The sequence below is a fragment of the Python bivittatus genome, unplaced genomic scaffold (genome assembly GCF_059951505.1).
Source record: "Python bivittatus isolate LINGU-HERP-01145 unplaced genomic scaffold, Pbiv_v1 ctg000020_np1212, whole genome shotgun sequence".
NCBI classification, from domain to species: Eukaryota; Metazoa; Chordata; class Lepidosauria; order Squamata; family Pythonidae; genus Python; species Python bivittatus.
Window position 1 is genome coordinate 3,258,055 of NW_028277030.1, and position 22,607 is coordinate 3,280,661.

Sequence of the window (22,607 nt, forward strand, 5' to 3'; positions counted from 1 at the left end):
CTGAATAGGGTTTCAAAAGAGAAACTGCACAACTCAGAGGTTTTGACCTCAAGGCTTCAGATGCCCTTTAGCTTCTGTAAAAGCTAAAGCTATACTTCAGGAACAGGCACACAGGGCTAGGAAAACATCGGTCATTCCAGGAGACTTGTGGGAAGATTCAAGTCACTAAAGAAGAACCTATGGATCTCTTAAGACAACAGATTTGTTAAAGTTCCTACAAAGTTGCATTAAAAATAATAAAATTAGTGATACAAAAGATACACTGTGTATCCAAAAGATTTATGTGTATTTTTACTATAGAAAATATCGAAATCCTCAGGGCTGCTGAATCTTACAATATGATGAAGCATGCATGTTGTTTTATTTATACTGTGTGGCCAGTTCTCGCCAGACCTTCCAATTTGATTAAAATTTGAGGAGGCATTGAAAATATTTTTATAACCACCTTTTCTTTCCAAGCAGATCTTACCTCTAAAACAAGTTGAAGATCATCCATGTATTTTTCTTCTGTCTGGATCAACTCATGTATGTAACCCTGCTTCTTCCTTTCCATGGGCTGCATCGTGTCAAGGCTCTGGAGATCAGCACACCCTGTAAAATTAAGCATTCCTGGTAATTTTGAGCTTAATTGTTTAATACCAAATAGGCAATGAAAATTCTCAGCATGACTCTTTTGATGAATAAAGAAAACAAAACTGACTCTGAAATGTGTGTACAGTAAGCCCAACAATCTGTTACTGATTTCTCCATGGTTCTCATCAAGTATATAATTTCTAGTTGTCATAATTAGGACTGGTGTGGAAAATCTGTATTCTCAGACCGAAGGCATTATATACAAGCAATTCTGTGGAGTCCTAGCTATACATATTCACCTCTATTGGTACAAGCAATTCTTTAATGTTAAAATTGTGATGTTGGCATTAGAATATTTTTAACATGGAATAACAGTCTAACACTTTGCTCCACAAAACCATATTTTTCTAATAGGAGAATAATTTAAATTTCCTTTTATAGCAAAGAATTTCACACAGGAAGAACAGGTGTCTATGGGACAAGACTTCCTATGTCAATGATATTTTATGTTCTCTAGAAAGGTTTCCTGGCCTCTGCTTTAAGATCTTTATAGTACTAGGAAAAAAACATTTGATATCCTGATGATTTTAAATTTAAAAAAGTTTAATTTTTTTGGTGCTGTTTTGAGTTTTGCTAGATTTATTTTATTATATGCTTCAGAGCTGTTCATGTTACATCAGGATTTTATGTTTTTAGTACATTCCACTCTATTGAAAATCAAACATCACTGATTTATAAATTGGGCACCAGTTGCTGACTGTTGCCTCCCTTGGCCTGCATCAGGTTTCTCCCCCTGGCTTTTTAAAAGTTTATTTCAATTAAAGAAAAGAGCAACTGACATATAACATAACAAAGAACTAGCATAATATTTACAGGAATGCCTTTGGACCACAGTTGCACTGCTTAAAAAATAAAGATGGTGGATAGCTTCAACCCAGAGATTTGGAAATGTCCATCTACCCCAAAGCAAGAAAGATGTAAAACGTGGGATAGAGAATATTCTAGGGATAAGAGGGGGTGGGGGTCGGGACCAATTGTATTGATTTACATTCTGGAATGTGAGCATTCTGTAGCTGGCCATGCCCAACATGACAGGTATTTGGGTAAGAGTTAAGGTCTTCCTTAGCAATCTTTTTGTAAAAGTAATCCCAACATATTCTCAAAATTTCAAATGTGCAAACAAGCCCCAAAAGGTTGCCTATCCTCTTTTACTACTACATTAAAAGTAAATGATATTATCTATGAATAATACAGATAACTGTTTACTAAGAAAACCATTTACTAATATGGATATATAAGCCAACTGTCCTTATTGTCTTGCCAGCTAGTGATAAAAATGTGACCATTCTCATACATGCCCTGAATTGAGAAGTATAATAAAGTTGGCAAGAGGACAGAAATGACTGGTTAGCATGTCATCATGTTATGTAGAAAATATTCAAACCATCCTTGAACAAAAAATCTTGCAGCATTAGAAATACTTTATTTAAATCAACAAGATTATACTGAAATATAACCAAATATGGACTTGTGTACTTTTTACATGAAGTTGCTCTCAGTCCTGTTTTTTACAAACCATTTTCATTTACAAACCAGTTGAACTTTACCAGAAATCATAATGTCCAGCTATCAGTAGAGACATTTTCTGAGAACGCATATAAACCCTCATCAATAGTTTATTTGTTCTTCTCTCAAGAGAATAATTTAATCCACAAAGAAAATAGAGCCAAATTCTAAATAAGTCCCCAAGCTTCTCATGACTTAGAATCTTTGATGTTTCCATAAACATTTTGACTGGCAGTTTAGGAATAGACTTTAACATGCTACTCAAATGCGACTAAATTGGCCTTTAATCATTTTGGTCCTAAAAGAGCTGCTGTTATTTCCGTAATTTTACTGATATGAATTATTGCAGCCCTAACACTTGGAAGAATGTAAACTATATGTGGGGGAGTATATTTAAATAATGTATTTGAAAAAATGTAAAATATGTAACACTTGAAAAATCCAGCACACTTATTTTTTAAAAAATATGTATAAAATTCCAGGGGCATCAGAAAAATTACAATTAAAGATTCTTAGAAGTGACAAATGGCAGCTTTATGAGGAGTTCATCAAACACAAGAACATATTTCAAAAAATCAAATTTTTACTTTAAAGTCTAACATTACAAGCTGAGAAGATGAATGCTACGATGTGCACGTCTTCAACTGCACATTTCTCAACGCAGTGGCTGTAGCTTCTGTACAAGGTCAGAAAAAAACAATGCTGGTCTGTACTGGATAAAGGATATGTTTCTTTTTTTTGCTCAGTGATTTAAAAACACCAGCTTATATGGTTCTCCCCCACCTTTAGATTCACAACAAACCTATGAGAGATTCAACTGAGTTAGGGTCATAGTGAGCTTTGTGGTAGAGCTTGGATTCAAATCCAACCTACCCAGTCTAAATCTAGGAAACTATGTAATACTAATCTCTCTGGGCAATATAAAGGGTGAGATGATTTCCTCAGTTCTTTCAAAACAAGCATAAGGATCTATAAAATTGGTATCTCTCTAACCACAGAATTCTGCAATGGTCAGCATTATTAGCCACAACATTAGAGACTCTTTGGTTGAGAATTCTGGAATCCCACCATCATTCCAAGTGACTAGAGAAATCTCTTCGTGAATTATCAAATGGGCAAAATAATGTAGGTAGGCCTTTTTAACTTATGCCACTGGCCTGTCTGATGACATGACTGGTTGAGAAGGAAAAAAATGTATAGCATGGGATGTGAGAAATGGAACAATTTAAGAAGGAAACTGGCAATCTATAGCACCTCCTAGGAAAGCAAAAATCAGTAATGAATACCAGCTTAAAAGACTAGGCTTTGCAGACATACATATTTAAGTTATAAATTTAAAGGTAGTCTTGATTTTGTTTAAAGTTCAGTTCTACAAGTGAAACTGGTTTGATCCCAGTTTAATAGTAGTAACTTCCCTTTTACATTCTGGGAATTTTCTTTTGGTGAGAATTGAAATCCTGAGCTGAATGAACAGGTTTAAACTGATGTTAGAAATGCTGACAAGTTCTCATCTATCATACACCAACAATCCATTAAAGTACTCTGCACCTATGTGGTCACCTTCCAGAAGACTTTTAGCGATTGGTTGGTTTCAAAATGTAAGGAACAACATAAGTGAATAATTTACGAAAATGTATTATCTGACTCAAACCTGAGCATGGTTGACTGTGTTGAAAAGAAACCAAACATAAATAAGTAGATTCTCTGTGTGTCTCTTTAATAAAATATTTTTGCATAGTTATTTCCAGTGTTCAAAACACAATTCTCATGCACAGCACAGGCTGTGTTTGTATGGCAAAACACTGATCATTATTCCACTGCTTTAATACTAGAAAGCCTCAAAATACAAATATCAAAACAGCATACAGCATAGTGATATTTAAGAAACAAACATAATTAATGATATGAAAGCAGCATTTTGCAGTAGCAGCCTGATTGACTTGAATGGAAAAGTAATACAAGTCATAGGACATAGTTTAGCAAATACTGGTTTGTGCGTGTCTGGCAAATCATACTTGGGTAATACAATTCATTTTTAAAAATAAAAATCAAGAATTCTATAACCTTTACATTCTTTTTGTAAACAGAAAAAAATAGCACTGTCACAGCTATTTCATAGCCCATTCAAAATGTCAAGAAGTCATAAGCTTTTGAATTCTCCAGAACTTTTAAGAAAGCTGAATATTAATTTCTAAGCTTAGGAAATCCCTCATTCCTATTTGGAGAACTGCTTTAGTTCTATTTCTGGAATGGGGACAAGTAACATGTTGCCTCATTATATGATATAATACTGTTATCTATTTTTGACCATATAAAAAACCTTAGCCATCCAAATAAAACAAAAATAAAGCTATTCATCTTTAAAGCTAAAGAACTTAATTTATACAGCCATCTCTGAACATGTAGAACCTTGGACTCATCTATCAAAACAGTCTTTTTTGTTTTGAAAATCCAATGTAACAAAGAAAACTATTTTGCAACTTTTGTAAATTGGGATGTTGAAATCTAGAGAAGAAAGTTGACCCTATTTTATGTGAATATTGTTTTGCATAGGTTTCTCAGGATCATAATTTGGACATCTTCTCAAATAGTTTGTTGCACAAGACTTTTTTTAAACTACTCTTTTCTGAAATTTCAGCAGGTAAACTCACTGTAAACATACACAAATTTTATGTATGTTCCTGAATTATTATTTAGTTATGCCATGATCTGCTTAGGCCTAGCTTTCTTAACATATTAATATACTAGAAATAAAAACTATAAATACAGGAATGATTTCTCTGCAAAACTGAATCCTAATAATAAATAATAGTAAGACTACAGTATTTAGTAGCGAAGGCCTAAAAAAATCAAACACTTGTTCTTATTCATTTGTACCTTTTTTGAGTTATGTTGTACCAACTTAAATCAAACCATGTTTAATCTGTGAGGAGTCTTAATTTACAGACTGGTATAAACATCTGTTTTTTTACTCATCCTACTGGTAACCATTTGTTCATCCTACCAGTAATAATTAGTGCTAAATCAAGCCCAACAAATCAAAATCAAAACCAACATCCTTTACTTTTACTAGGAAATCAACCAGATATTACTTGAACTCTCAAATGTGATTAAATTCATTTCTGCAACCAATAACCCAGGGGTGAGCAACCTGCAGTCCCCAGTACTCTGAGATTGTGCCACTGAAATTTAATGGCAAAATGGTTGCTATTCAGCAGAATTTCCACTTCCCCTACCACCAACCTAAGCACAGAAAGGCAAACTGCTTCCATTTCTGCCATTAAAATTCCTCAGGCCTCAGAAGCAGCCTGAAATTGTACCAAAAAGTTTAGCTTTAGCTTGGAGATTTTTCAAAGATGGAAGTGGGAACAGTTTGCCTCTCAGAGGTTTTCTGTTCATCTTCTCACCCTTACAAGCCCCGATAACCAACCAAAACCACCAAAACCTCTCCTTTCCTGTGTTTATCTGCAGCCCTCCTGGAGCATGTTGTGGTCTTGATCTTAGGAAATTCTTACACTGACTCCAGCATAAACCTGAGGTCTACCGGGAGACTGATTTACTTCTTTTTGCTGCTATTTTGGTAAACACAGAAAAGTGGATAAGCACCTATCAGGCCACTATGAATGGCTGGTGAACTGTAGCTTGGCAAGAATTAACTAACAGAATCTAATATTCTGTTTTCATTTGAGATTAAGCCATTACATCACCTGTAATGTCAGAGATCTTCTAGTTGGTAGCTGTTAAACTACAATTGTTGCTTGTGAGAAAAGGTCATAATGTTGCATGATTAACATATTTAGTCATACGGTAAATACTAGTATGAGCAAAATAAGGGAATCATCAACTTAATATTGAGCCATTTGCAGATTTGTTATTGATGATGATGATGATGATGATAATACACAGATAAGATAAATATTCATTAATAACTTGATGGAGGCACCTACTTGTTCTGTATGGCATGAAAGATCCTCCTCCTACAATCCATTACTCCGTACAACTAATACAAGCATCAGTGATTTGTTAAGTCTCTTATGTAACATTCATTTAGATGGCAATTCTGAACACATTTATCAGAGAGTAAATGCCACTGAACACAGCAGTTTACTTCGGACTAAACATGCACAGAGTGCACTGTGAAGAAGTGGTGCTAAAGATACTTTGTAGAGAATAAATCACTCTGAATGGACTTCATTAAAGGATGTTTAGGAATGATATTGAAGGATATTGAAATGATATTTAGGATATTGAAATAAAAAAAATGGATATATATTCAGAATTAAATATCTAAGCTTGTACAGAAGGGATGGGGAACTTTTTTCAGTCTAAGGTCTGAATTGGTTTTCATGTTGGGGTCTGCATGATGTGGGGTAGGTACTAAAATGTGAAGGGTCACTCCACACAGACCTAAATCCTATCTAACATATGCTCACATGCAAATACACCCCCTGAAAACAGGGCAACTAACTCTGACTGCAACACAGCACAACTATCCAAGAGGTACAGAGCAGTTTAGCAGGCAGGATAAGGCCACCCTAACAAATGGATATGGGGGAAGAGAAAAGCTTGATTGTCTGGCCAAAAAGGCACCATGAAGTGAGGTGGTAATGGTGAATATCAGCAAATGTTAAATCGCTACAGAATGGGGAAAAATTAACCGAAAATTAAAAGTAAAAAATTGTTTGTTTGTTAACTAGGAAATTCCCAGAAGGCAATGCAGCAGTAAGAAATATTTAATAGAATTGTTGGGAATTTTTAAAAAATGCTTTATTTAAAAGGTGTTTTTTTTAAATGTATCTATATCTGAAATGGGGAGGGGGGAACTGAAGACTCTATTTAGCTTCTTGGTCTCCTCAATATCATGTTGGTAGCAAATAGCTAATTTTCAGTGGTGGTTTTTTCCCCCTTGAAAATAAAGCTAAAATATACATCTAGTTTGCATCTAAAATCCTTACAACCCCGAACGATGGCGGGGGGGGGGAGCCAAAAATGTCAGCCTTGCCCACTACATTAGAGTAATATGATGGCCATGATCCCTGTGTTTCTCTGAGGATTTTTTTAAAAAAGTGCAGCCCCAGCACAAGCAACTAGAAGTAGATAACATGCTATTTCTAAAGGTCTAAACATATCTGGCACCCAAATGGCTTCTTTTAATTTTGAAAGGCCCACCATGCCATGTCCTGCTCCTGTATCAAATCAAGCTCCTTCCCCTCCCAGCAGGGATCTGAATGCTCACAATGCCAGGAGCACTGAAATGCTTCCCTTGCGTCTCCCAGAGTGGAAAAGGCCCTCCTTCCTGCTCCACCAATCCCACAGCCACCCGCAGAATCAGGACCAATGGGAGGAAAGGGAGGGCGGGCAGAAGGGAGAAGCACCCTCAAGACTGTTATGGGCAACCCAAGAAATAGAGGCCTCTCAGACTTCCAGCAAGGCTCCAAAAAAGGTTTCCCTCAAAAACAGACCTTGTCCAGCTTTTTTAAAATCATTGCTCTCTCTTTTAACATGCCAATAAGTGTATATTATTTAGGGCAGAATCTTTTCAACTTCTGTAGCAAAAGCCACCTTATAGATAAGTTTGTTTTAGGTCAAACTAAAGAGTTCTAGTATATAAAATATATAGATGTAGCAGTGGTATAAAGTGCCTTTAAAACAACACACCAGATTTTATTCTACCCCTGCTTTTTTTTTCCGCAATAGCATTTTCACTGTGTACAGGATCATACATGAAGTGCATAGTGAGAGATCAACATAGGAAATATATGGTGCTAATCATGAGAACACAATTTCCCATGTGACAGTACAAATAGTAGGTCTTTGTGTGCCTAAAGTTGCATTGTGCCAAGAGATAGCTTGGACTAGCATTCTAATAATTCATTATTGTTCCTAAATAAAAGAGAGTAGAGAAAACCAAATTGGAGAGTGCAGAAAGCCACACAAAGACCCACTAATCAGTTTGCATAAATGAATTGTAACTGTACAGCATAGAACAAAATGTGAAGTCTTGAGTGGATTTAATACTGAAGCGAAGCAAATGAATCGTTTCAGAGATCTGAGCAGGCTGTCCACCCTGCCGCCATGCTATAGTCAAACTTGTATAGTGGGTCTCTGAGGTGCTTTCATGCTGGAAGACAACACTGGGTCCTTGAAAAAAGAAACAAGAGGAGAAAATTAGGGATAAATGACTATAGCAGAACATGGTGAAATGTATAAGAAATAATGTCTTATTAACCAATATTGTAAAGATAGAATTAATGTGGTTTTTAAAACATTTTTTCATAATTTAAAACTATTTGGACAAAGGACATTCTATGTTTAAAAACTGTCAGATGCTGTAAAAGTTCATTTTAAAAATTAAACTAAAGTAAAGGGAAAATAAAATTAAGAAGCAAAGTAATTTCTTGTATTATTCACTGAATTTTTGATATGTAAATTTAGATATTTACATGTGATCTGAACCAAAAAGCTCAGAAGCAATGCTTATTTGTTGTTTCTTCTATCCCACCAGGACTCTGACATATCTTCACAGACTGCCCAATTCTGTGCCTCTATTTGTTCTATTTGTCCCACCTACAACTGAAGATTAGTGCTAATTTTGGTGATCATCACTATTATTAGTATTATATTAATATTAGTACTATTATGTTATTTTATTGTACTTTATGCCTACTTTTTACTCATATCTATAATTTTAGGTACACGTGTTTCTATGTAGTGATTTCTGGCCTAAAGGCCATAATAAAGGTTTGTTGCTGTGGATACTATTGATATTTAAATTCAATATTTGTGTTATATAATATATGTATGGATTACTTAGAACCACTTATGTGCAATCAAGAGCATGAAACCAAATTAAACAATTACCAACAGACATTACCATATTCATCTACTTCTGTGGCCCATTAGTTCAACACTGATTTTAAAAGATAAAATGGGCATCAACATGACCTTTACTGAACACTGGTAAAAGTAAAAATTGAGCTTAACTCCTCATGACTACACATCATGAGTAATTTCCAGAGTAGCAGTACGGAAGTGGTTGGCCATACTGCCATTTCTTTAAGAATGTTTCTTCAATTTCCCCATCATCTTGTGGGTACTAAATCAGGTCTGACCCCTGTTTTAGCTATCTCCAAGATCAGCCAAGGTCAGCTAGGTGGTACCACTTGTTGACAAATATAGAATTAAGTTAGGTGCTAATATCATATTAGGGCATCCATCAACATTTGGGGATAGGACAGATTCCAGTAAGATGTTTTGGCACCTCATTATGGCTCTTCCACTGACACAACCTTCCACAAGTAGAATTAAGGGACCTAAAAATAGCAGCATATTGTTTCCATATGGAGCTATGTTCAAGTTTTATTTAATGATCATTACGAGATAAAATGAAAGGTAATATTATGTACAGAATGGAAGAAAAACCATGTTTATTCAAGATGTATATGTATATTAGGGCATCCAATTCATGTTAGAACTCAGCTCTTTCTCGCATTAAATATGCTACCAACTGTTTCCATACTCATACAAGAACATGGAGAAAGGGGGAAATTACAAACAGTCTGGGGATAGAGCTGCAGTGCACCTGGAGTGGGGGGCACTGAAATCTTTGCTACAGCAACCACCTGTTTCTAAGAAAAAGGTTTTCATTTTCAAGCAACTGTGGCGCCAATACTGAAATTCATATAAACTAACTATTATTGGTTAGAATGTAAGTAATTACTAACTTTGTATAATATATACAAACCAGAGACTTTTTGTTTACCAGCAACTTCCTTTTTGGCATATGCACACCCAACCAACCAAAAGCCCAAGATAATGACAATGGGTATGACTTTTCTTATGTAGAAGTTGTCCCTATGTAGACAAATGACATGTTTGCAACAGCTCTAAAAGATGACAATCTTGTCCACCAACAAATATGAAACTGGTCTGCTAGTGGAAGTTAAAAATGCCAGAAAATAGTCCCATAATTTCATTATGCTATCATCCCAACATACAAACATTGGTTCTATCAAATTACTATGGTGCAGCCCTATTTGTTAAATATGGTAAGTCTGAGAGTATGAACTATATTGTTTTGTGTTAAAAGCCAGAAGAATCAATCTGATCATTCAGCAAATAATCCAAATTCCATATCAAGGAAATACTTCTACTAGGCCAAATCACAATAACAAAACAGAAAGCAAGCTTTCAAGTTCTCCTGATAAGATGGTATACAAAGCAAACATTCGAGGGAAGAAAATATAAAACACTTAATGCTGAAGCCAACACTATCTCCAATTATTCATAAGATGAGACATAAGGTAAAAATTAGATTCTACCAGGCAATGTGATATTAATTATACCTAGAACAATTCTTGACCTCCCATTTTTAAAGAAGATAAAATCCCGCTTCAGAACTATCTCCATCCCTTGGCAAAACACAGATTTCTTAATAATTGGAAACCAGAACAGTGAAAAGTTGGTAATCTTTGTAATAACAAAACTGATGTCAATACTGTGTAGTTGAAGGAGATGTATACTCTGAATAATGAAGTCAGAGCTTTAGCTTCAATACAAAATCTTCTTCCAACAATTCCATTGTTGAGCAGCTAATCTGTATGATTTTTTCTGTGACAGACTTAAACAAGCAAGAATTTAGATAAGTGGCAACTTTGGACTTTTCCTTCTTAAAATAGAAGGATGAGCGTTTGGCAAGTTTTACTTCTTTTCCTGGATATTTCACATAATGAAGGAAGGATACCTCTGGTGCCTAATGGATATTGATTCTAAGCAGAAAAACTGGATTTCTTCTAAGGATAATTTTGTCTTGGCAGATAAAGCAGAGTCACTTATGAACTGTCCCATGCTGAATGCTGAATTCTAGTACCCTGAATTGGAGTCCCAAGACAGATGATGAGGGACTACAGATTCTTAAGTCAGTTCTTAAATCACCTTGATCTATACTTAGTCTAAGACTTTTCATACTGGTACTGAGGACATGGATTCTAGATGCTCTTCTAACAGAGAACTTCAGTTCTCCTTATGAACTAAAATCTGCTGTCCCAATCTTATGGACAAGGAGTGGCCACTGGTGTTTCTGTGTTCATCTATTATGTGCCACTAAAACCTTGTTTTATACCCCTTCAGAGTTGTGACTACTTCCACTTCAGCTTCTTGAGGTTCTAATATTGGCACTGTAGAAAAGACATCTGAAAGCCATCATCTGAGAAACTTCTTGCTGGAACCTTTACTTGCAAATTCTGTTGAACTGCTATCTTGAACTGTGAGGGCAGGAGGAGGATGAGAATGATGCCTGACTCAGATATTGTTATTCTTCATCACGGCAGCTGAGCCAATTTTATAAACAGGACACTAAGATAATTTCCTTGGTGACCACCCCTTGAGAAAGAAAATGGACATTACTTGAAGGATTTGATAAAGCTCTCTGAAAAAAAAAAAAGTAAATCTCCTGGAGTCTCAGATGTACTATAAATGTTGCCATCAGCATGATAAATACATGGGGTAGTAGACAACTTGAAGGACCTTATACAATAGTAATTTTCATTGCCAGCAAGTCTTAAAAACTTTCTCTGAGTTGGGGTGAAGTGAAATATAAAACATCAGTATATGTTTTATTGGACTTCATAAATACTATATTATAACCACTTAATCAAATGGCCATAGTATTTGTCTCAACATAGGGAAAAGAAATAATAGAAACTGGTGCCTCACTTTCAGATGGGGGCCAATTAAAAAACTAACGCAAGATACTTAACCACTTATTTGACCATATCACTGAAGAAACTGAGCCAAGCATGTCAAATACTACCCATAAGGAACTATCTAAGGAGCCATCAAGTCTTTCAGCCTCTTCAATGACCATTTGGAAGACAGTCCCTCTGGGTCAGGCAGATTTTATTCCTTTTTTTGGCTCTGGCTGGAGAAGACTCTACTAGGACCAGGATGAAAAAAAATAATCTTCCCCAAATAACGAGTCTTCTTTTGCTAAAGTTAAAATTTCCCTCAAGAAAATACTGTGGCTTCAAACTGCTTGGGATCTTAAGCATTTGTGTCACTGGTACTTTTCCCCTGATTTTCCCTAACTTCTTTTCCATTCTGATTCATCCTGAAGAAAATCCGAACTCCAGACAAATGATGGAGGTTGGTCAAAACTCTGCGCTCAGGCCAAGCTGAGACAAGAACTGAGAGGGATTTTATCCTGGAAGATGAAGTGAATGAACCTAATTTGCTTGCTGGAATAAATGAGAAGTATTAAACATTTAAGGACACCCACCATTACAGAAGAAACAATTTTAATTCCTTACGTTTTGAGTCTGTTTTTGCCTTACTCTAATCACTGGCTCACTTGGCCTTGGAAGTTAAGAATATTTTCATTTTTTTCCAAATGTGCACTCATAATTCAGACTGCAAATGAGTTAAAATGGGGTTATTTATTTATACATCATCTTTCAACTCATCAGGCACAAGATGGCAAAGAATAAAAAAATAAAATATAAACACCTCAGAACTAATACAATATAGTTAAAATCACTACTAAAATTAGTTCAGATGAAAAAAGGACTGGCTGAACTGGAAAAGCAGTAGTAACGTGCCAGAATATAAACTGAAAAATTACTTTATCAGATTAACTGAAGGTTTGTGAACCTGAAATGTAACTCAACTTTCAATACCTGAACTCACACTTTTGCTTTGCTGTTAAATGAAATTTAGATTTTTCTTGAGACGTATGTTGCCGTAAGGGAATAAGCATTAATTTTATGGCTGTGGTTTTGGAGATTTTATTTGTTTACATGGTCCATTCTGTCCAAATCATCATTCCCATACAGGAATTGCTACTTCTATCCCTGCACCACTTACATGAATTAGGCTATGCATGGTGAAAGAGACCGTGGGGCTGCATGCTTTGCCATATGCTAAACATAGGGGGCAAGGCTAAATGCATATCTCCACAGCTTTTTTATCACACTTACCTATGAGTAGGTCTGTTAATTCCCAATATTTCAAAGCATCTTAGCATTTGAGTAGCAAATTGCTTTTAATTTAATAAAATGGTGAAGAGCATCTGATCATGTAAAAGAATGTAGAAATCACCTTGGTGAAGGAATGAATGAGGATGAATGGCAGCTTACTCCTAAGAAAGTGGAAAGCGTGAGAGAGAAACTCAAAATAACCCTGCCTTGATTCTGTTTGGTATTAGGTGGGCAGAGAAAAACTTTGACAGGCTTTCAAGATTCTGTTATTTTGTTATTCTGTTACACCAGTTTGGTATAGTGGTTAAGGTAGCAGGCTAGAAACCAGGAGATCGTGAGTTCTAGTCCTGCTTTAGGCATGAAGCTAGCTGGGTGACCTTGGGCCAGTCACTCTCTCTCAGTCCTAGGAAGCAGGCAAGGGCAAACCACTTGTTTTATCTGTGCATTATGGCTGTTTTATTGTGTTACTTATGTTGTCACTTTAATTGTACTTATTATACTGAGGACATTTTATTACATTGTTTGTAGAACTATGAACCACTGAGAAGTCCTTGATTGCACCAGACATAAATTAAATCAGTCTATCACTCACTCACTCAAATAAATATCTCATTACCCAAAGGAAGAGCACAGCATAATCCTAAATGAAACTCAGCAGTAAAAACTGAAATGGATACTTAATTGAACTTTCCAAACAATTTCCTTAAAAATTACTCCCATGTTTAAAAAGGTACTGGGTTCATAGTAATGCATCTCTATTTCTAGAGAGTTCAAGTGTGTTTAACTTTAAAAATAAAATCAGTTGCGCTCTCATGAACAGAATTCTGTGACTAGTTTAAACTATTTTAGACATTATTTTTAGCCCTACAGCTTTAATAACAACTCACTATTTTCCTGTTGAAGAGATGGATGTGATCATACAAGTGCATGCGCATATTGAGTGAGGTATTTTAATTTATTCCATACCAAAGCATGAATTCTGAGAAATTCAATCATCTACTTAAGCAAGTTTTACTTACACTGTTGACTTGGATCAGAGTCTACAGTCATCTTCACATAATTTGAAGGAAAGAGGCCATAAATGCCATTGATTTCCCCTTGCCACCAATCTGCATCTTCTTTGTTCAGTACATTTATGAGCTGTCCCTTAGAAAAAGTGAGTTCATCTTCATTGTTTGCCAAGTAGTCATACATCGCTATCACTTGACACACTAATAGAAACAAGAAATACACACAACAAAGGGTATGTTCTTCAGTAGGAGCAACAACAACAAAAACTATTTCAGTATTTGACAAAAATCCCCATCCCTGCCTGGAAATTTACAAAACTAATTATTTAGGTGTGTGCATGTTAAATACTTGCCTTTTCTTTTAATTTACAATCATACATAGCCACAAAGTTCTCCCATAATATAGAAATAGCAGTCTTATTCTCAGTGGCCTGATTCTGCTTCAAAGTTGAAAAGTGTTTGATTTCTGGATTATCTCGGCAAACAGGAATGAGACCATTCTGCACTCACTTGCTAAAACAAGCTACCATGAAAGGATAGGACTGTAAAAAACCCAATTGGAATAAGGTATAGAGTGTCCTCTTTGCTTTTTTTTTTAAGGTAGAGTGTTGGTGAAAAACATTTACTGAAACACTTTGGATTTTCAAACAGCAACTTGCAGCCATAATTTGTGAATATTAGATAAGCTTTGCCAAAATTTGCAAACATAGTTTTCTCTTGCCGATATATTTATTACTCATCTTAATAAGCAGTACAATGCTAATTAGGACATTTTAATGTGGAAAAAATACATGTCAGATTTTTTTTTCAATTAATCCTTAAAGAAAATAAACTTTGGTTATATACATATATATATATATTCAAACCTTAAATTCAAAATCCCTAAAATTACTTATTTATACTTATTTATATACTCTCTCCTCCAAAAATTCTACATTATATACAATAAATTCAATAAATATATGATCTCCCATACTCTGCTGCAACTAAATTCAAACATGTATAAACATCACACTTATTTCTTAGTCTAATCCTGCCTCCATTTTGCTTTTCTTTCATTCTCTTGTGCCCATTTTCTAGACTGCCTCTCAGAACAAAGATTTGTCCTTTATACTTTACGAAGAAGAAAAGTCCAAAACTTTATAAAATTCAAACAGTTTTGCTTTAATGTATTTTATTTTCCCATTCCTTGATGATTAATCAGAACTCTACATCAATGCTTTTATATATAACCTGAAGAGGAACCAGAATATATATATATTCAATATATTTACATATTGAGAAGGGCAGTCAAAGAAATGCAACAAATTAAGAAGAAAACAAAAGAACACAATAAATAACTACAATGCAATGGTTATCAAGAACAAAATATACTTATAAACAAAAAAAGAAAACTGAAAAGAAAACCCAAGATATATAGCTTGCGCCTAAATCTACAAGAATCTGGTTTGTACACTGTGCTGAATTATGCTTTGCTACCTGTGGTTTGTTGAATAAATTACAACTGCATGGGTTCACACATGAATCTAAGTCACAAACCATAGGTTACAAATTACAGTGGATGAAATCATACAGTATGCTAAGCCAAAAAGAAACATTTTGGCTTTACCACAACGGGTGAACCACCAATCAGAAACAAGCTTTAATTGCTCACCTGGATGAACAGCTGGCACAGTCTTTTCATTGCTGGGACCCAACAGTTTCACATGAGTAGCAGGGAACCATCCTTTCTGTCTTTTTTTCCCTCTTGCCTGAAAAAGACAATTGGCAATCCAAAAGGTATATTAATATCCTTTTACATGCCCACTTTTGCCCCTGCTCAGATTGGTGGCTTGAATCACTATCTCATGGTTTGTTGCCCTGTCTTATGTACCAACCATGGTCTCAAACTTAATAATGCCTTTATTATTTATGCATTTGGGGCAGCTGGACAAAGAAAATGTGTTTTTTCTACTAGTGGATTCATTTACAGCAATAAGGAGGAGGGGTGCTAAATTCTTCTCAACAGTGATGTAAAAGGGATATGAATCTAGTTTTTGACAGATAAGTGTTTGACATTTCCATTTGCTTATTCCTTCTTGCTTTCATTTATCTGAAACTCTTGTATATTGCGTTTGGTCGCAATCAGTCAATCAATCAATGAGATCTTTTTTCCTAGAAGTTTTTTTTTCTTCTTAAAATAAATGCATTTTTGCTCAAAATATTTTTTCCTTTTTTAGCAGCAAATAGCTTTACAGACATAATTTGCTCATCTAGATATTAAATATGATATCCAGTTAGAGGAACTTCTTGCTCTATTACCTGTAGTTCTCCCTGCCACCACCCACTAGAATTTTTCTTCAAAATTACAATCAGCTGTCCAGGAGCGAGACTCAGTTGTTCCGTTCCTGATGCACTGTAGGCTGTCGTAACCTGAGCAATTTCTAAAGAGAAATATGTATCAGTGTAAAGTGAATGATTATACTACACAAGACCATGAAAAAACCAATAATACTCACCAGGTTTTTTATTTAACATTCCTGTTTTGCTAGCTGTAGCAGAAGTCTACAAGAAACAGAGAACAAACAACAATTTGGAACCCAAGTTTAATTTCAGCTCTGTTTTTTTTAGTGCAAGCGTCCATTTTTGAAGCACAGCACAGTCTCAGAAAATCTGAAATCAATGCTGTCTGCAGCAGATTCTGCCTCTCCCCATCATCCCTGCCTCCTATCCCTGGTCAGTAATGCTATCAGAATGGGCAATATTTACTCTCTGAGGCAAAGCTGAATTCCTTCCTACTACACTTGCTGGGACTTGGAAACAAGTATCACTGGAACAGATTCTCAGTTTTCATCTTGAAATCCTGCATCTCCAAACTTAAAAAAAATAAATAAATCCCCAAACCAGAACATTCAAGGAAGTCTTACATCATGATCCTTTGGTTTGACATAGTTTGAAGGAAAGATTCCACTTCTATCACCAATTCTTCCAGTCCACCATTCCCCATCTTTTTGACTCACTACTATTTCTTCACCTTCAGTGAAAGTTAAATCACCAGGTTCAGAACTTGAATAAGGATACAGTGCTATATATTCTGAAAAGGTAGAGAAAAACTCAATCATGTAGTAAATCTGCACATGACTAAGGATTGTAAAATACTGATTCATGCAATCCTTTCTACTTAAAAACCTTTGACTAATGCTCATGTAATGTCAGACAACAAAAGGAAACAATTATAGATACATGACAGTAACATTCGAAGTCAAAATGTAATAGTCCAATAGCTTAATCACATATGAACATGTTCCTCTCACGTTTAGAACATCTTACACCACTCTTTTACAATGTATACTGTCCACTCATGTACAATTTTATATCCATATCTAGCACTTAGAGGAGCTTTTCATATGATTTAAAGTAAGAAAAAGTAGACTGAACCTAGGTTATACATATGAGAAACAGTAACTTAGATATTACAAACATGATGCTATCTACTGTGATTTGTAGCATAGCTTTACTAAGGGAGGGAAAGATATACACATACCCTCATCACACACATATGCACTGCACATTTAGATATTTGCCAGGTTGGCACTGCTTTTGCAAAGCAAGTTTATTCTTCACTCAAGTTAAATGCTGGTTAGCAGATAAGAGAGAGTTTGAGTGCTGTGCCCAGGTCATCTTTTCTGAATCCAGCAAGCTGTTTCCTTATCATGTTTCACAATTTAACCTGCAATGACCTACATTCTTAATTATATTATTTTATTAAAGTCTTAGGGAAAAAGTACATTCAGGTAAAATATATAGGGACCAGAATAAAAAGCTTTTCTATCCATGTTATTACAAATATTTACCTCAGAGCAACTGTAGCATCTGACAGATAAACATATGTTAGTGTTCTAGTATGGATATCTGAAACACTGTGCAGTACTATGTTCATTATCACTCTGTGTCTGGTAAGATTCCTTTTCCCATTCAAAGACTTAAGAATCAGACTGCTTAAATGCAATTTTTACTCTCACCTGACACACAAGTTGATGTGGAAGGATTCTTATTTACAACTGCATAAACAGCTTCTGGTCTGCAGAAAAAAACCCGAGTTATGGTTATTTTTCAGTATTCAGCGATTCAAACCTAGAGAAGCTAGGAAATAAGGGAAAATATCGATTCATCAAGTCATGCTGAATATGATGGGATGGAGCCTCATTTCTTTCTGTTCTCATATATCCCTCCCTAACCTATACTTGGTGTGGATTCAAAGTGAAGCTTCTGTCTCACACTAGCCATACTTTGGGGTACTATGGTTAATATTAATTCTGATTTAAAATAATCCACCATTGGAACTTATGGTTTAAAGTTGGGTGGTTTCCTACAAACCCTACAGCTGGAGGCACTAATAAGAACACAGAAGTAAGAAAGGAAGGGAGGTGAGAATTCTAAGTTCTGCATGAAGATGATATTTGTTAAGATAAAACCACTACATCTGGTAAAGGTTTTCTTCCAAATATGTTTCCCAATTTCCAACTTCATTTTAAAAATTCTGAATTTATCCAACAGTTTGGGAATCTAATGTATGAACAGTTTAAAGGGGAATAACTATTTATTTGTGCAACTATTCTTAATTCTAAAACTAATATTCAAAGCCAGCAAAGTTTAAAGAGACATACTCTGAAAAAATAGTCTCTGGGGAAACAGAGATGTACATATGAATCCCTCCAAATCCCAACCAAAGTCTTCAATTCATCTTCTACACATTACCACACAGGTTAAACATTCTGACAGCCTTACTTACTCCTCTCTTTGGCATTCATTTCCAGGCAAAATCTTCACATAGGATTTGGGAAACCATCCTCTTCCTCTACCAGCTTCTCCATACCACCAATTTTCTTGCTGCTCCAGCACAGTAATTATGTCATTTTTTGAAAAGTTTAAGTGATTATCCTTTTTTGCAGTCCAAGAGCAAAGTGCTTGTGCTTTTAGGTTTTCTACAGCTTGCCCCTGTCAAAGGTAATATGTTAATTGCCAGCCATTGCAAGTTTTATTTTTTATTTTTTTTTCTGTCTATTCAATTGTTTCCAATTCTCGGAGACTGCCTGGGAAAGTCCCTGCAATTTTCTTGGCAAGATTTTTCAGAAGTGGTTTGCCCTTGTCTCTTTCCTGGGGCTGAAAGTGACTGGCCCAAGGTCACCCAGCTGGCTTTGTGCTTAGGTGGGACTAGAACTCATGGTCTCCCGGTTTCTAGCCTAGTGCTTTATCCACTACACCAAATTGGCTCTCATTTTCTTATTTATCAAGATACAAATTATATACTAAAAAAACCTTTTTCACTACAAAAACATGAAAATGATAATTTAAAACAAATTAGCACTTCTACTTTGGAAGAGGCTGAACATCCTTGGAATATAATTGATTTGGGATAGTCTAGAGAAAATGAATCACTCCACCATGTAAGGAAGAACACTTATATCCACCACTATCTTTTAAAGAATCTATTAAAGTAGGTTAGTTGTCTTTTAAGGACAACATAGTTTTTTTTAACTGGCCATAAGTAAGGTTTTTATCTATTGCCTTGAACAGAAATTCCAACTGAATTATGGAAAATTTTCCATAAAATATAATGAAAGCCGGACAAGGTCTGGTAAACTACCTTGAAAATTTGTGTGGTAGACAGGGTAACCTTTCATAAAAAAATGTGTAGGTTACAAGCCTTATATTACTTGAATATAAGGTAATATTATCTTGCATGAAACAGAATACAGAATATACTTTTCATAGAATACTTTTTTCCTAAATGAATGATACAAATTAGAAGATTACAGCAATATATTGTTTTATTTATTTATATATTTCATTTGTAGGTTGTTCATTCCCAAAGGCTCTGGGCAGCTAACAATCTTATCATAAAATAAAATGACATCCACAAAGACAAAAGAACCCCAAATATACATTTAATAACAAATCCAAAATATAAAACCCCCAAAGTACAAAAGTCATGCGGTTCAGTATCCTTAGCATTTTGATGATCCCAACCTCCCTCAGCTCTTTTCTGTACTAAGAACATACCTGTCCATGGATGGGAGAAACAGATCCTGGGGAAACAGTACGAGTAAACGCAGACTTTTTCTGCCACGTGCTAGCGTTTAAATTTGCGAAAGATACATTTTGATAATCTGCTTCATCTGCTGGTTTACTGGGTGAATGTGCTCTGTAAGATCAAGATATAAACTTAAAGGAATCACTTTTAATAAAACACGGTAAGTGAAACCATCAGTAACAAAGCTGCCAAAAAGCCTTCAAGGCCTTCCAGAAGTGATGCCTCAGGAAAGGAGGCATTATAAATTATATTATAAATTATAAATATCCTTTATAATTCACTGGCTTCTGCAGCTGCTAAAGAATCCTTAGCATGCAGGCAGAGAGAAATTACTTCTTTGAATAAATAAATTTATACTTACTCTAGAGGAACTGAAGCAGTTGGTAAAGAGACTGTAGGAGGAAGTAAGGCTTTCTTGGGAGGTGAAACAGTTTTCTCATTTTCAGGTATTTTTTCTACATAATTGCATGGAAACCAGCCAAAATGTCCTTGAAAACTCCCATATAACCAGCCGGGTTCCCCTTCAGTTTTCTCAACAACCTGGAAAGGGGAGGGATAGAAAATATAAACACACATGAAATACTAGGTTGGCTAATCAAATATGTTATCCATTTTTTACTCATTTACAAATATGTTTTAATTTTGCTACACGTCAGTTGGTGCATATTGTAAAGAAGAAACAAAATTATTTGGGATTAAGTATACTGAGTATTTATTTAGTATTCAAAAATGATCATTTACCTCAATAATATCTCCAGAATGGAAACTTATCTCATCTTGATTCCTGGCTTCAAATGGGTATAAAGCTCTATAATTCACAAAGCCTACCGATGTCTTAGAATCAGCAGCACTAACCGCATGGCCTGAAGAGTCAAGGAGAAACCATTAATTGTTTGCTAGTCCTGACAATTATGCTTTTTCAAAAGTCCACTTCTGTGTAAGTCAGGATTTCTGCAAGTGCACAACACTGTCCTCTTGCTTAAGCCACGGGAAAAGCCAAATCTACATGAATCATTACTATTGAAAAGCTCTCATCCCTTTAAGCTCATGTCTCCTCACCAATCAGAAGCAGCAAAAGACAGTGTAGACAGCTAGCAATGGGTTAGATCCTATCTAGATGTCTGTGCATAACAAAAGCCTTTCCATTAATGCACAGGAACCTTCTTCTGTAGCAACTACCCATGTTCCATAAGAGTCCCCTGTCCTCAGTAGGTTTTCAAAGCAGAGCACAGGAGAAGGGAAATCAACAAAAGCCGCCTTCTACTATCTGGTTGGAGCATCCATGAGGGGAACTCCTCTGGGGACATTCCCATCTCAAGAGTGGAAACCATCTCAAGATCTTAACTGTTGTTTCAAACTATAAAATAAACCTAACCCAACCACCCATATCTAAAAAAAGAGTAGTTACCTTCATTTTTCAGCACAGACTTAAGATTTCCCTTTGTTTGTTTAAGTACATTTACATTTTTTTCATTTAAGTGAGAAACAGATTTCTCTGAATCTTGCAAACTAAGAATATCTTTTCTTTTCTTCCCTTCTTCCAACCGTTTAAGCTTCTCCTCAGCTTCTTTTGCAATCTTCTCCTGTCTTTTTTTGTCTTCTACCTTTTGTTTCTGTCTTTGCTGCTCAGTCTCTCTCAGAATTTCTGCTTGTTTGTTTTGTCTTTCCTCTTCAAATTTCTCCTCTGCAAGTTTTTGTTTCTGCATCTCCCTCTCTCGTGCAATGGCCTCCTCAGCTTTTTGCTTTTCCTCATGGATTTTTTCCTGCATTCGGTCTTCTTTCAGACGCTTTTTTCTTTCTTCTTCTTCCTTCCTGATAGTTTCTTGCCACAAGTTCTCCTTTTCTTGTTTTGCTTTTCTTTTGAAAGATGGAAAAGAACCAAATGTAATTATTCTGATACTAATATTGAAAAGCAAGATTGAGTAGCAAACCCTTGGCATGGAACCTTATACCAGCTGCCCTCTGATTCCCTTCCTGTGCTTCTGAAGGTTTTAGGTCCATCTGTATGATGCAAAGTCTTGGTTATAGCAACGTTAGTGTGTACTATTCACTGAAATGCATGTATTCTGATGCAGGATGTTAAGAATAAAGTTAACTCTGATTTTAATTCTGTCATAGCAACATAATAAGTAAAGAGTGGTAAATGCTGGCATCCATAAGGACCCTCAAAACTGCAGTTTTTGTGAAAATTATTGCTGCCTATTAGTCTGAAACAGAGAGAATAAATGAAGAGGCTAGAGGAAAAAATGCTGAATACTTTAAAAACATTACCGTGTAGCCTCATCTTCTATTCTTTTTTTCAAAGCAAGCTCGGCTTTTTCTCTTCCCAGTTCTTGAATTTTTTCATGTTTAATCTTGTGGAGCTGCTCCAGTGCTTTCTGCTGTGTGCAGTAGGTTTCTCTTAGTTCCTAT

The 22,607-nt window shown here is 35.5% G+C and overlaps 1 protein-coding gene across 3 annotated transcripts in view; it reads right to left on the reverse strand.

The window, feature by feature from the left end:
* The window catches only part of ITSN2 (intersectin 2), an 87,438-nt gene that overhangs the window by 11,830 nt on the left and 53,001 nt on the right, over nt 1–22,607 (reverse strand). For all 3 annotated transcript variants that reach the window (XM_088133508.1, XM_088133504.1, XM_088133511.1), the window contains 13 exons: nt 22,467–22,603; nt 21,604–22,052; nt 20,937–21,058; nt 20,557–20,735; nt 20,165–20,306; nt 18,894–19,099; nt 18,124–18,182; nt 17,029–17,195; nt 16,621–16,666; nt 16,424–16,545; nt 15,777–15,873; nt 14,132–14,323; nt 470–591 (listed from right to left, as the gene is read on the reverse strand). In XM_088133508.1, the coding sequence (XP_087989634.1) occupies nt 470–591; nt 14,132–14,323; nt 15,777–15,873; nt 16,424–16,545; nt 16,621–16,666; nt 17,029–17,195; nt 18,124–18,182; nt 18,894–19,099; nt 20,165–20,306; nt 20,557–20,735; nt 20,937–21,058; nt 21,604–22,052; nt 22,467–22,603 (2,040 nt within the window). The remainder of the gene's footprint in view (nt 1–469; nt 592–14,131; nt 14,324–15,776; nt 15,874–16,423; nt 16,546–16,620; nt 16,667–17,028; nt 17,196–18,123; nt 18,183–18,893; nt 19,100–20,164; nt 20,307–20,556; nt 20,736–20,936; nt 21,059–21,603; nt 22,053–22,466; nt 22,604–22,607) is intronic.